A 14,468-nucleotide genomic window follows, 5' to 3' on the forward strand; every position below is an offset into this window, starting at 1 on the left:
CTGTAGTTATTTTCAAGTTGTGAGCGGTAAGAGGTTCGCGTCTAGATCAATCTCTGAAGAAAACGTTACGTTTTTCCTAGAGATTTTTACTGTAAACAAAAGGAAAGTGCTTATGGCGTCAGACTGGTTGAGGAGATCTCGAGAGTAAATATGACCCTACAAACTGCTATTTGAAAATACTTTATGAAATGCATACATATGAATCTAATATTTGACCGCGTATAAACATTAGCTACTTTGCTGTGCAATAAGTACAAAGACGAATCTCAAGCTGTTAAAGAGGATTCATTGAAACAAAATCAAAACAAATGGAGCGGCAGAGCCAGTAATGCCTGAGAGCACCCGATTGTGAAAGTAGTAAACTTTATTTACCTCAACTTTCAGATAAACGCTTGCAACTTGAATGAATTTTTTAACTATCACACACAGTAAGTAAAAGCAGTTCTGAGACGAATAGAGTTCTCCATATAAACATGAAATTTCAAGCTATAACTGAATGCGATGAGCATAAAACACGAATAAGTAACAGCTGAATCTTAGGATCTTTATCTAGGACAAAGAGGACAGGCTTTAGCTCTTTATCTATATTTTGCATATTATAAAATTTTTTTTTCTAAATAAATTTTGGCAATTTTAAACAACACTGAAGTAAGTATTTGCTATTCCTAAACCCCAAGCTTAAAGAAGTTTAACTTTGTAAATATTTTTTCTGCATTCTTCTTACATTTTACATAAGAATTTCTTCACAGCTTAAAAGAAACACAAGGTCTGTCGCAAAAAAAACAGGACTGTTAAAAAACAACAAAAAATTAATATTTTTCAAAAATTATATTTTTTATTCAAAGTAGTTTCATTGTGCTTCGATACAACGTTTAGCCCGGTCAATTAGCATTTCAAATGAGTGTTTAAAGTCATTTTTCGGAATGCTCTTGAGAATATCGGTCGTCGCCTTTTGGATAGCTGAAATGTCCTGAAACCAGTGTCCTTTCATGGGCAAATGAAGTTTTCCAAATAGGTAAAAATCACAGGGTGCCAGATCAGGTGAGTAGGGTGAGTGATTAATGGTTAATATGGAATTTTTTGTCAAAAAATCAGTGACAAGCGTCGACCGATGACACGGCGCATTATCGTGCAACAGGCGCCAGGACCCTGCCTCACGGTATTGTGGTCGAGCACGACGAATGCGTGACAAAAGACGCTTCATAACACCAAGGTAAAACACAGCATTAATCGTTTGGCCAGGTGGGACGAACTCTCGGTGTACAATACCCTCGGAATCGTAAAAACAAATCAGCATTGTCTTTATTTTTGACTTCTGAAGACGACCGACTTCTGATCGTCACAGAGGTCCTCACGACCTTCTTGGAATCGCTTAAACCACTCATGCACATTACTACGGGATAGGCACTGATCACCATAAACTTTTTTCATCATTTGAAATGTTTCAGTAAACGTTTTCCCAAGTTTAAAACAAAATTTAATATTTGCTCTTTGTTCAAAATGCATTTTACGACCGATGACCAAAAGCTGCTGTCACTTTTTGATCGATAACATCGATTGTAGTTATCCAATTGTCTTAAAATTTTTTTTACGAAATGTCAACAAGAGATCAAACTTTTTATTTCATATACCCACCAATAGGTGGCGCCACCAGAAACAGTTATATTTAAAAAGTTCTGTTTCTTCTGCGAGAGACCTTGTATTTTGCTAAAGCATAGATAGCTATAAAGTTTAAACATTCAAACCAATATAAATCAAAAGAGTTGGATTCTCAAACTTACTCTTTTACATTATCTTTATCATTTGCCTGTTTACTCACTTTTACAATTGTAAAATATTTTTCATTGTCTATATTCAATTATCAACAGTTGTTGTTATGAATGAATTCTCGGCGAGAGAGTGTCAGAGCAGCAAATAAATGAAAATATCATAAACAGAGAGCATAAATAATTCTACTCACACAATTGCTGGCATTCATACAAAATATTTGAATGTATTTGCCTAGGCGTATACGTAACTATTGTAAATGCAATTGCACTGACGATATTACATTGATAGAGACAAAGAGCGAAACTCAATAGAGAAACATGTTTGAAGCGAGTGCAATTTGAGGCTGAGCGCAACAAGGTATGGCGAATCATTGAGATAAGAAACTGCGAGCAAAACAAATACTTTAGAATAAGTATACTAAGTGGAGTGCAAATAGGGCATAAACGAATTAGAGGAATTATTTGCACCAATTACGAATTATGAAATTTTTATTTTAGCAAAATTGTGTTCTTTATGATGTTTTCAAAAAGTGGTACTAATCGTTTTTTCTTATTTATTTACATATATGTATTAATAAACCTTATACTTGTATTTTGCGTATTATGACCAATCATTATTATTAATTATTATGCTAGCTAATTAAACCGATAACAACGCCAACCGAAAGTCCGAAGATACGAAGAGTTGCCAACAGCTAACTTTTCTAATAAAGACCACTCTAATAGAAATTATTCCATTACATGTGACTTCATAAATCATATAAATTTTAAGCCCCGCGGGTAAAATTTTGTTTCGGCGCTTATTATATCAGCACCGTGTTGCCAACTATCTGGCAATGAGTAAAATAAATATAAACTTGTCTTTTCTAATAACAATAATGCAATATTAAGGAAAACTGCGAGAAATTATATAAATTTTATATATAATATACATACATATAGAGTTGCCACGTAAATTTAAATTATGAAAACAACTAAAAATAAAAAAAGCACATCTAGTTAAAGTGTACGAATTTTTTGGCCATAATTTTAAGCCCGCTTAAATTTTGTGCCCCAAAACAGAGTTGCCACGATTTAAAAAAATTTAATATATGACTCAAATAATTAGAATAACAAATTAAAGAAGATTGAAAAGAGGCAAAAAAAGCAATAACTTTACAGAGTTGATGTTTTCTAATATTTGTAGGGTTACCACATATCTTGAAAATATGAAAATTAATTATATCAAACCAAAAAAATGGAAAGCGTATCTAGTTAAAGTTGACCGACTTTTTGGCCATAATTTTAAGCCCCTTCAAATTCTGTTCCCCAAAACAGAGTTACCATTATTTCGAAAAGTTCAATATATGGGTCAGACAATTAGAGCAACAAATTACAGAAAATTAACAAAAGCTTAAAATAGCAATAACTTTACAGAGTTGATGTTTTATAATATTTATAGGGTTACCACATCACTTGAAAATGTTAACATAAATTCTTAAAGGAGTAATATTGGTACTCCGTCAGACTACTGTACTTTGAATCGAATTAACATTATTTCAAAAACTTATTACTAGGAACCATTCGACACCAAACGACATACATAAATATATTTAAATATATATTATACCGCGATAAATTTCATAGGGTTCCCACCTCTATTTTTCAGTATGAAAATATTAAACTTTGTTATTTTCGCTAGAGTTGAAATCGAGTTTTAATGGTATTAACAAAAAAATTAATAAAAAAAATGGCACCAGGGTTGCCATCAAATATACAGTGGTTTTTATTCGAAACATCTTTCTGAATATTTTAATAAAAAAAAAAAGAATTTAAAGTCACTAATTAAATTTTCAGCTTGCTAATTTCGCACAAATATAATTATTGTAATAGCAGGTGGCATGACCAATTGCAATTAACACGTTCTCATGGGAAAACTATCAACAAAAAATTTAAGAAAAATAAAACAACAAAAACCACAATCGATATATTTGCAAACTCTATGAAAAGCAATAGCAAAAATCAAAACAAACAACAAAAACTGTGGACGTTACAACAACAATGTCGGCAATAAAAGTACAAGTCGAAAAACAGCAAAACTTTCAGCAACAGTTGTTGGTAGCAGCGGCAAGTTCGTGAGAGCATAGTTGCCACAAAGTCACGTAAGTGCTAACGGACAAGCGCGCAAGCACAAGCCAAGTGCTGCACGTGGATGTAAGTGTGCATGTGTTTGTATGTATGTAAAAAAATATGTATTTATGCATTATTAATGCTCTGAGTCAGACAAAAAGAGATCGAGCGGTTGCTTAGGGCAAACACGAAAACTAAAATGCGAGTGCGAACTGACCATACACACATAGAAACCCAAAACTCCTATTAGAAAACATACATACATATATACACATCTATAATATATTTACTTTTCAATATACACTCAGAGTTCCCTAGTTTGCGTGTCATAAATTTCGTATTTATCTTTGCTTGTTGGCATTATCGTTTTATCTCGACACCACCGCCAGCAATTCGCTGTGCGAAGGCATAACTATATTAGGGTGGCACTTAAGTGTTGAAAAAATTAAAATTTAAATGACACCACAGAACTAGATATCGGAAATAGGAGGGTCAAGCATAATTAGGGTGGTCCTAATTTTAACTCTGCTTGACACCGCTTAAGAGGTTAAGATTTTTATTTGATTTTTTTTTTCAGGTAGAAGAAAAGTGCTGTTTCGACGAGGTCTGACGAGGTCGAGAGGGGTGTCAGATGAGTAGTGTTAGTGGGGCATGCAAAGAGGTGGCCAGTGTCATGCGGAGATTCATTGCGCACAAGACATATATAGGATGTGTGGGGGTCTATTCTGGATAAGTAGGAGTTTACCTGCTACAGTATCCAGAACGAAGCTACCCAAGGGCACTCTCATTTCTCGCGACAACTCGAGTTCTTCGCCTGCAATGGAAGGTGGTTTGACTCCAAGAAAGCTATTCACTGAGAGTGAGTCGGTGAAGGTGTTGATGACTCCATTGTGAAAGGCAGGCAGTGCTTGATACTCTAGGAGGCGGTTCCGCTCCAAGCAGGTGAGTGCAGGAATGATTTCTGCCAAAGCACGCAAGCAGTTCCTGCTTGGAAAGGTGTTAATTATGCTTCTAAGCTGGGAGCATACGGGTCTCACTATGCTGGTGTTCGATAGGAGACATCAAGAGGCTTCCTGTCGTAGTTAAGGGTGCAGTGTTCTGACAGGTCTACAGCTTCCTCGTCTGCGTCTCACTACATCCAGGCGACAACATTGGTGCGGCGGAGTTAAAGAGCGACCGGCTGATTGCCTTGTTAGTTGCCAACAACGTTTTTTTGTTCTTTCCTCATGCGCTGCCTGCTAGCGACTTGAGGATTTTGTTGCGGCTCTGTACTTTGGCAATAATTGCGGTCTTTTGAGGAGTCAAGAAACACAGACTGTCAAAAGTCACACCTAAAATTTTAGTCTTAGTTAATATTAAGATCTCGTTTTTATTTGCTTCCAGATGTCACATGTTCCTAGAATCCCTATTAGTGGTAGAGGTTTTCTTAAATATGGTGATTCCAAAGATTGGCCCGTATAGCCGCAATTTTTTTTATCAAAATGTCAATGCCTGTCAGATGTCTGAATGTTTGAAAATCAATTCATTATTGATTGATGGAGTGCTGTAATCTAGCCTAATCTCTTAAACGCCTTCAATTGACCACTAAATGTATGGCAGATACTGCTACTCTCAGATTGCAATAGTGGCGATTAAGGGACCATACTTTAAAAATATTAATTTTTTTTCAGACCACCCTAATGAACATACAAACACACAAGTACGAAATGTACGAGCACTCATTAAACTGCGAATTAGTGTTTGTTTCGAAATTATTTTCATACACACACAGTATAAATACCAAGTACTTATGTTTTTAGCGCTAGTTAAACGCTTTTAATTACTTACAAATACCCAATTGGTGTGAAAGAACATTCTGCAGCGTCTGTTGGCCAAAAAGCGGCGGCCGGCCACTTGCGGATTATTTTTTATTTGAGCGGAATTTCTTTTATTGTGCCGTTAATTGGATGTTGGCTGCGAAAGTAAGCGTAATCATGCTAAAAAGCGGTGCCGCGCGGCGGGGCACGTGAAAAGTGGACGGACACAAAAACAAACGAAAAGTAGCGGATTTAACGAATTACTTGAACGCGCAAAAAGTCGTGTAACAAATAATAACAAATATTGATTCCGATGAAAAGTTTTGCATGCAAATATTTCTCACAACAACACAAAACGCTCAATACTCCCAGTGCTGCGTTGACAGACTGAAAGCGAACGCTGTGACAAACGCTCACTCACTCACTCAACGCAATACAATTCGATTTGCCAATGAAAACCAACACACACACTCACATACATTCGAAATATTTGCGAAAAACAACAACAAGCAAAATGCACTGGAGAACATTTTCGCGATTAAAGGTGACAGAGTTGATTTGAGTAATCGCATTTTAGCTAGCAGACAGCAGCTGTTGTGGGTGAGCATTGACAGCGCTGATGGGTCTCATTCACCAATAATGACATATAATCAGAGATATATTTTCAAACAGTTGTGAAATTGACTGAGAAAATCGTGAGAGAATTTCGTGGCACAGGTGAGCACTAGCATCCGAAGTCGCTCTCTCAGCCAAATTGGAGCGCGATCGCTTATCAAACTGCAATTGGCCTTGTTTTGGCTTCGCTAATCAGCTGTTATGGTGATATGAGTGGAGTAGCGACTTGTTTTATTGATTTATTAGTATTTTTTGGTACTTTTTAAAATAACATAACACACGCACATGCTGCTATTTTTAGAAGGTGAGCCACAAAACGGCGAAAATGTAATTTTCTTAGAGTAGTGATCTAGCTGCCACAGATATTGTAAGTTTCTAAGGGCTCCATTTAAAAGCTTCAAACTATGGCTTAGGTTGGTGATTACAAGTTGAACTCATGTTGTTGTTAGTCTCTACCTCAGCAGTGTTTTAGGTTTAGTTTTTAACAGGGGTTCGAATTCATCACCTCATATGAATGACTGAATAGTTACTTTATCATAGGAAGATAAGTTTTGAAGTTAACGAAAATACTAGGTTTAGTAAACCTTTCCCTGTAGAACCCAAAAAGGCTGTTGATCAACTTCACTAAGGGCCGTTTTCTCAATGTCTGGTTAGCAGCCACCTGTCAGTGAAGTTCTGGTTAAAAAAAAGTTATTTACCGATAGAATGGGTCTTGCTTAAGTTAATCAGAAATTAACTGACTGATGGCTGTTAATCAGACATTGAGAAAACAGTCCTACATATGTATTTTTTTATTTTGGAGACAATAATTAACAAGGTACTTTAATCTTCCTGAAACTAAACATTGATTTGAGAACTTTTATATAAAAATAATCGATACCCGTAGGTTTCATTGCAAGTTTGAGTAAGTTTAATTGTTCCACTTGTGAACCTGATAATTGAAAGCATTAATAACAAGTAATGAAGGACTGAGTGCGGGCGTAACCGAAAAAAAACACCCTTTCACCGATAAATGTATCTCAAATATTGACCGATATTTGTGCTTTAAAGTCAAACATAGGAACAGAGGTCCACACATTCGATATCAGAGAGCTCGAAAATTTATGATCCGATTCCGAAAATTTTTAGATTAGAGATGGAATAGCTTTACGGTACTATTTTGTTTCGATTTCTTCATAGGTGTAGGATTCATATACTGTAAAATAAAAAAATCAATTGGAATTTAAAATTATGTAACATGGGTAGTAGGTGTGGTTGCAGTCTAACTTCTATTCATTTTCACATGACAACGTAAAGACATAAAAATAATGTTTCGTACGGAATTTTGTGGAAATTGTTCTCATATTTCTTAAAGCAGTATATTTTACCCATATTCTGATGAAATATCTAAATTGGTTAAGAACAGGAGGCGGCTTCGAAGGATATGGCATAACAGCAGGAAACCGAATGACAAAAAAACCCTCAATAAAGCGACCAAGGAGCTTAAAACTAGTTTAGCTGAACTTAAAGAAGTATTGATTGGAGAATATCTCAAAAAAATTGATTCAAACAACAACAACGAATATAACATCTGGAAAGCCACCAAATATTTAAAACGGCCAACCATAAGACAGGTTCCGGTTAAAGATATTAACAATACTTGGTGCAGATCAAACATAAGCAAAGCACACGCTTTTGCCAACCATCTTAAAGATATATTTCAGCCATTTAACCTCAGTAGCACCAGCCATCGTGAGGACGTCGAATTATACATTGAATGCCCATGTCCAATGGATAAGCCTCTTACATACGTAAGACTCTCAGAGGTCCAATTTGAAATATCGCGTTTGAAAAAAAAACTTTTCCAAGAAATTGTTTATTATTTTTGGTCTTGCTTTTTAATAGTAGCTTCAAATTGAGCATTGACAGTGGAAATGTGCTGAAATTATGATGATACCAAAGCCAAACAAGCCGGAAAATGAATTACATATCTTCATATAGACCAATAAGCCTACAGATAATATTCTCGAAAATACTCGAAAGAATATTTCTTCGAAGACTACTGCCAGAGCTGGAAAAGCAATCAATTATTCCAGGTCATCAGTTTGGTTTCAGACATATGCACGGCACACAGGAACAATGTCATCGCGTTGTGAAAACTATACTTAATAGCTTGGAGGAGAAGAAGTATTGTTGTGCAATTTTCTTAGATGTTCAGCAGGCATTTGACAGAGTCTGGCACTCGGGCCTACTGTATAAAATTAAAAAGACGCTATTTACTCCACTCTATCTATTCCTCAGACCTTATCTGAGTCAAAGACATTTCTATGTTAAATTAATTAAAGATGAAATCTCAGACATACACGAAATAAAGGCAGGTGTCCCGCAAGGACGTGTTTTGGGACCGATACTATATACAATTTTTACCGCAGACATGCCAATATTGGAAAATGGTAATTTAACAGTTGCCACCTATGCAGATGACACTGCTGTACTCTCATCTGCCTACTCGGCTAGCGAAGCTGCTGAAACTGCACAAGCACAGCTAAATGAAATACAATCTTGGCTTCGCAAATGGAACATCTCTGTAAATGCTGGAAAATCAACTCACATAACTTTCACATTGAGGAAGGAAGAGTGTCCCGGACTGAGTCTTAATAATGTTTTAATTCCAAAGTCCAATTGTGTAAAATATCTCGGATTACATTTAGATAAACGGCTTACTTGGTGTGAACATATAAGAGTCAAGAGAACGCAGCTCAAAATTAAAAGTAGAAAAATGTATTGGTTGCTTGGCCCTAAGTCTAAACTTAGTTTACAAAACAAAATTCTCCTCTATAAAACTATGTTGAAACCCGTATGGTCTTATGGCTGGGGTACAGCAAGTAGATCCAACATAGACATAATTCAAAGGTTCCAGTCAAAAACCCTTAGACTTCTCGCTAACGCTCCGTGGTACATTAAACATATTCATCTCCATAAGGATCTGAGAATGCCTATGGTAATTGATGAAATAAAAAGATACAGCTCAAGGTACCTAACAAGATTAAATTGGCACCCTAACCCATACGCTATAAACTTATTAGACAACAGCGATAACACACGACGATTGAAAAGACTACATCCTCTAGACCTGCCATTTATATCGTAAGAACTATCTAAGTATAAAATAATACACATTGTAATAATATTGATACACATTACGTAATTTAGCTTAATAAATACAAGTTACTAAATAACCTTATATTAAGGCCAAATTGCACTTAATGCATCAATGCGAATCACATTAATCAATTACATTTACTTATTGTCTTACGACAGATTGTAAATTAAGATGAGTATTAATAAAAAAAAAAAAAAATAGGGGAGGTGCCACACCCATTGCTCAATTTACACTGAGTGTTATGAAACCCAGAAGGTTTGTGATTGTGTGGGCGTGGCAATGGTCTGATTCCGCCTATCTGCTATAACAACCTCCCTTGAAGCCCAGGGAATGCATTTGGTTAGTTTCATCAAAATATTAGGTTGTCAAAAAAGTCTTGCGGTATTTTCGCTAGTTGGCGCTGAAAGCGCGTAGTTCTAGTTTTATTCGTCGCATCGGGTCATGCTACACCTTTTTGGAAAGCTCATTTCACGCGCTAACACGTGTTTGATTGATTGTCGTTTCTTTTAAGTCGTTCGTGAGTTATAGCGTCGCGAACATGGAGCAAAATAAAGAGAAAATACGGCATATTTTACAGTACTACTACGATAAAGGCAAAAATGCATCTCAAGCCGCCAATAAAATTTGTGCAGTTTATGGACCCGATACAGTTTCCATTTCCACCGCACAACGATGGATTCAACGTTTTCGTTCTGGTGTAGAGGTGGTCCAAGATGCGCCACGCTCCGGAAGGCCTGTCGTCGAAAATTGCGATAAAATCGCTGAATTGGTCGAAAGAGACCGGCATAGTAGCAGCCGTAGCATCGGTCAAGAGCTGGGCATGAGTCATCAAAAATTCATTTCAATTTCAATCATAAAAAAAAAAATCCAATAAAAATTCCGCAAGACTTGCTTTTAGCAAGGTTCATCTCCATGATGGATATTCGACCTGAACACTACCCAATAAGCACACATGCGATGAACTTACAAATCTTGTCAGACGAAAATTACCATAGCTGTAACATATGGAAGTAAACGAGATGCAACCAGCTAGGCACTTTCCTCTTAACCTGTCCTGTTCTTGTCAGATACAGCTTAAAATATCTCGGTAGTCAGGCTTTCGGCCAAACTGGCGAAGTGGCTAAGCTTAATATTAGCCGCCTTAACATATTTGTGGTAGGCTCAAAGCGTTTCGTAGCCATAAAGGTTTGGTGATTCGTACTAAGAGTTTTGGCAAAAGCAAAGGAGCAGCGTTAACAAGTGCCTAAGTGTGATTCTACTTTGCCTTTGACCTACGACTTAACCTAACCTTAACAGCTGAAAAGTAAGAGTATAAGTATGTGGAAAAAGTATAAAGTTTGTAATATTCAGAAAGCAACATCGGACACCCTATAAAATATGTATGTAAATGATCAGCGCGACGAGCTATGTCTATTTAGTTATGTCGTTCAGTTTTTGAGATATCGATCTGAAATTTTGCACACGCCGGAACCGACGCACATAGCATATACATAAGTACATATGTAGCTGTCATAGAAACTGCTCGATCGAACTCACGTGCTTGTATGGAAAACTTTTCCATTTGAAGAGACATCTTCGCCAAATTTGGCATGGGTTGTTGTTCAAGAAAACGATGCAATCTCCGATAAAATCTTTCAAATCGAATCACTATAGCATATAACTGCCATACAAACTGATCGATCAAAATCAAGGGAGGGAAAACTTGAAACTTTGCCGATTTCAGTGCAGTCGAAGTTAACGCTTTTCTTGTTTCTCGATTTTTTTTTTTTTTTGAATAAAGCCACTCAAATTAAAAAAACAAAGTCAAATACAGAAACAATAACAATGGTCGGAAGTTTCCCTTATGGCCAGCTAGACAACGCGTTGATATAAACTGCTTTTTCAAAACTAAATTTTCAACAAATCATATATTTTTATACTCTCGCAACAAAGTTGCTAAGGAGAGTATTATAGTTTTGTTCACATAACGGTTGTTTGTAAGTCCTAAAACTAAAAGAGTCCGATATAGGGTTATATATACCAAAGTGATCAGGGTGACGAGTAGAGTTGAAATCCGGATGTCTGTCTGTCCGTCCGTCCGTGCAAGCTGTAACTTGATTAAAAATTGAGATATCATGATGAAACTTGGTACACGTATTCCTTGGCTCCATAAGAAGGTTAAGTTCGAAGATGGGCAAAATCGGTCCACTGCCACGCCCACAAAATGGCGGAAACCGAAAACCTATAAAGTGTCATAACTAAGCCATAAATAAAGATATTAAAGTGAAATTTGGCATAAAGGAAAAAAAGTAATTTTTTTGGTGGGCGTGGCCCCGCCTCCTACTAAGTTTTTTGTACATATCTCGGAAACTACTATAGTTATGTCAACCAAACTCATTAGAGTCGCTTTCTTTAGCTATTTCCATATACAGTTCAAAAATGGAAGAAATCGGATAATAACCACGCCCACCTCCCATACAAAGGTTATGTTGAAAATCACTAAAAGTGCGTTAACCGACTAACAAAAAACGTCAGAAACACTAAATTTTACAGAAGAAATTGCAGAAGGAAGCTGCACCCAGGCTTTTTCTAAAAATTGAAAATGGGCGTGGCGTCGCCCACTTATGGACCAAAAACCATATCTCAGGAACTACTAATCTAATTAATTTTACAGTAAATTAAAAAAAATATGTAAATGACGTATAATGAAATCTCGATTATCACTTTATCATGCAAGAGTATAAAATGTTCGGTGACACCCGAACTTAGCCCTTCCTTACTTGTTTTAAATATATTTTACTTTAAGTATATATAATATATATATACAATTTAACAAATATATTTAGCAAAATTTACAGCGAAAAGCCCAACAACAATTACTGGCTACATAAAAAGCTCTTCCAAAAATGGAATTTATGAATCTCGTTTTCCTTAAATACATAAACGTTGCAAATAATTACATTGGCATTGAAATAATATAGCTTTAATTACTACATAAACAGCTAACGGTATACATATGACATTTTCCACATATTCTGCACAAATATTTGCTTTATTAACAAATGCAAATTATAATTACTTCAAATTCATTAAAATGCTGCGCCAAATGGACTAAGATTTGACGATTTATGCACATATGTATGTATATAAAGAAAATCTGTGTATACATATTATATATACGCATGTGTATTTGTGGCTTATATACATTTGCGTGTATGTGTGCTAATTTGCTCTTAACTATTGTAGCTCAGCTGGGTTTCCCATATTCACACACCTTTATACATACATATATGTATTTGTACATATATACAACAAAGCTACAAAACAAGTAATAATTTAACAATATTTTCCATGAAAAGTGTGTATACATACATCTACATAAACCCATATGTGTGTGGGTAAGCAGCTATGCGGTATTTTCAGGCGTTGCACAGCCACATGCCACATTTTTTTTCTTTTTTTTCTGCTTTTGAGCTTAGCTATTTCTCGTGTTATTATCATTTTTTACAAACACACACACTAAGATATACGTGTGTCTGTGTTCTCACCGCTTTCATACTTACATAGGTCGCATAGAGTGTGGTCACATTGAAGTAAACGTGCTTCTTCCACATGGAGCTGAGTCTGCCGCCCGCCTGCTTGGCATTCTGGCATCTTATTAGACTTGTATACCACTACAGTTGCAGATATGTGTGTATATTTATATGTGTATAATTGTTATATTTAACAAAAACATTAAGAGGGGATTTTTCAGTGATATATATTTATGTGTATGAGACCGCGCAAATCAATAAATACAATAAAAATAATACTAATAATTCAAAAAAATATTTTACAAAATTATTTTAAAACATATTACAGCGCTGCTGGGCCGCTTTTCCATATTTTTACTTTCGAATGGATATTTATTTGGCATAAAAATTAAAAATAATTTAGCACTAAGCACTTAAGACAACTAGTACAGTTATATAATGTCAGCATAGAGGCATAATAGCATTATATACTACTATTTACCGTTATCTACTAAATTTTACCGCTATCTACTACTTACAAAGCATACCAAATACTGCAACACCACAATTCATCATTAATTTCACAACACGCCTAAAAGTAGTCTACACTTAGTAGTAGCAGAGTTGACATATTCGAATTATTTATTGCTAATTACTATAATCAATAGATAAAATGCATAATAAATCACTACTTAATTACGGGTTAATCATTTTATTAGTACTAAAGAGAGTAACTGTAAATTAGAGCAGCCAAATAGACAGCTGTTTTTGCGCGCTCTAATACCAACATATGACGTTATCAATGAGCAACGTTAGAGAGAAACGGCAAACAGCAGAGTAGAGAGCGAAATAATAAAAGCAGCTTGGTTGTTAGTACAGTAGCAAGTGAATTGTTCTTGTAAGTGTGATGAGAGAGAGAGAGAGTTTTGGTAATGATATTCTTGTAAGTGTGATGAGAGAGAGAGAGAGTTATGGTAGTGATGTTGTAAAAGAGAGCAAACATAAATCAGCTGTTTTTGTTAGCAGAGAATACTTGTATGAGTTTTTCATTATTTGTATTCTTATATGCTTTCTAACGAAAATGGCTGTCCTAGGTTCTCTTGGCTTTCGATGTAATCATAGCGGAGTCATAAATGTAGATATGTGTTTTATAATTATATATATTATATATGTTATTTAATTTAGTGCAATTTTTATGATAGTGAAGATAACGGCATCGAACTGGTAGAAACTGAATAAATCATAGCACCAATGATGTGATAACCTGTTTATCAAATGTGAATTATTATGTCGCTCACCTTGGAATCTTCAAAATTTCAAACACCAATGATCGCAGAGACAAAGTAGGCGCCTTAAATCTATATTTAAATTTTATAAAAGATATTTATTTTTGTAATTTAAACAAATAACTGCAATTTTTTTAATGCGCCAGAATGTAGGCTACACTTTTGTTTACCATTATTTGAATTTGAAATCTCTGTCTCACAAAAGGATGATTAGCAGATGGGCTGTACCAGAAAGCGCTATTAGCGCGTAGATAGTAGAG

General features: G+C 35.5%; 1 protein-coding gene across 6 annotated transcripts in view; it reads right to left on the bottom strand.

Moving 5' to 3' along the window:
- LOC126755064 (transient receptor potential cation channel trpm) overlaps positions 1 to 14,468 on the bottom strand; it is a 316,113-nt gene that overhangs the window by 184,665 nt on the left and 116,980 nt on the right. Inside the window, exon 1 of one of the 6 annotated variants that reach the window (XM_050467361.1) lies at positions 5,706 to 6,081. The exons of the other annotated variants lie outside the window; for them this stretch is intronic. Coding sequence (XP_050323318.1) covers positions 5,706 to 5,732 — 27 coding nt within the window. The 5' untranslated portion in view covers positions 5,733 to 6,081. Of the gene's footprint in view, positions 1 to 5,705; positions 6,082 to 14,468 lie in introns of those variants that run through there. 6 annotated transcript variants of the gene reach the window in all.

This window comes from Bactrocera neohumeralis, chromosome 4, assembly GCF_024586455.1.
Source record: "Bactrocera neohumeralis isolate Rockhampton chromosome 4, APGP_CSIRO_Bneo_wtdbg2-racon-allhic-juicebox.fasta_v2, whole genome shotgun sequence".
Classification (NCBI taxonomy): domain Eukaryota; kingdom Metazoa; phylum Arthropoda; class Insecta; order Diptera; family Tephritidae; genus Bactrocera; species Bactrocera neohumeralis.